General features: G+C 20.0%; 1 protein-coding gene across 1 annotated transcript; it reads right to left on the bottom strand.

The window, feature by feature from the left end:
- Positions 1-427: 427 nt before the first annotated feature.
- On the bottom strand, positions 428-952 carry PRELSG_0025000 (hypothetical protein; the record flags this gene model as incomplete). Its single annotated transcript, XM_028675290.1, has 1 exon — positions 428-952. One exon carries the CDS (start codon positions 950-952, stop codon positions 428-430), a length of 525 nt encoding a protein of 174 aa, XP_028531128.1.
- Positions 953-1,623: the final 671 nt, after the last annotated feature.

Genomic DNA, 1,623 nt, shown 5'->3' on the forward strand with positions numbered 1-1,623 from the left:
AGAATGTTATGTTATGTTATGTTTTAATTTTTAGTGTAAATAAAAATTAAAAGAAAGAAATGTTAACTTATTAAAAACTTAAGAGATAAGAGAAATGTTTATGTATTATTCAATGCATATTTTTGAAATAACATTGAATATCATAAAATTTCGACTTAATAAATTGTTATAAATTATTTGTATGTTTTTAATTAAAAGAAGATATTAATTCTTTGTAAATAAAAACTCATTTATAACTGTTAATAGGATTATTAAAAGTTGCAGTAAAATTTAACTTCAATTAAATATTATGCATCATAAGAAAACAGTATATATATATATAATAAAAACGAATATATATATATAAACGTATACTTAGTTATACATGCTCTTTATTAATTTGTTTGTTTAATACTCTAGCAAAGTCATTAAACGGGCAATTAATAAATCAGTGGGAGTCTTCATATGATAAATGCAATATTTTCAAAGTATTGTCAAGTCTAACCAAATTATTTTTAATAGTTTTAGTTATCGGTTGATAAATACCAGATATCATCTCTCGAGTCATACAAAAATAATCACGATCTCTTAACAAAAATCCATTTTTAATTGATTTTTCTGCACATTCTATTAACTTATGCATGGATCCCAATAATTCAAAAAGGCGTTTAAAGACTTCTAATGATTGAATAAATGAAAAAGAAAATGATTTATTGTACATGAAATTATTCACAATAGTTGATTTAAGATCATATAAGTTCTGCAGAAATATATGTTCATTGGATAAATCCTGAAGAATTTCTAAAATTTTCCTTGTTTTTTCATACATTTCTTTTCTATTTAATTTATGATTCATTTTATATCTAAATCTCAAAATAATATTATTAATGGTTCTTACTGATTTTATTTCTTTCATATTTTGATCGTAATAATTTTTTATTACTTTTAGATCAGGATGATTAATTTTTTCCATTTCCTCAGTGGTTAATAAAAGGTATTATTAACCTTTTGTAGCATGCTAAGCTAGTTGCTAGTTGTATATGTACAAGTTAGCCATGCACTGACGCTAGTCCTATATATATAAAAAAAAAAAAAAAAATTTTAAATTATTTTTTTTGTTTGTTTATTTATATATATATACATCTTTGTAATTTAAAAAAAAAAAAAAAATTTAAATATTTTTTTTTTTGGAAGAGTTTTATAAATGTTATGTTATGTTTTAATTTTTAGTGTAAATAAAAATTAAAAGAAAGAAATGTTAACTTAGTAAAAACTTAAGAGATAAGAGAAATGTTTATGTATTATTCAATGTATATTCTTGAAATAACATTGAATATCATAAAATTTTGACTTAATAAATTGTTATAAATTATTTATATGTTTTTAATTAAAAGAAGATATTAATTCTTTGTAAATAAAAACTCATTTATAACTGTTAATAGGTTTATTAAAAGATGCAGTAAAATTTAACTTCAATTAAATATTATGCATCATAAGAAAACAGTATATATATATATAATAAAAACGAATATATATATATAAACGTATACTTATTTATACATGCTCTTTATTAATTTGTTTGTTTAATACTCTAGCAAAGTCATTAAACGGGCAATTAATAAATCAGTTATTCAATGTTATTTC

This window comes from Plasmodium relictum (genome assembly GCF_900005765.1).
Source record: "Plasmodium relictum strain SGS1 genome assembly, contig: PRELSG_00_v1_330, whole genome shotgun sequence".
Classification (NCBI taxonomy): domain Eukaryota; phylum Apicomplexa; class Aconoidasida; order Haemosporida; family Plasmodiidae; genus Plasmodium; species Plasmodium relictum.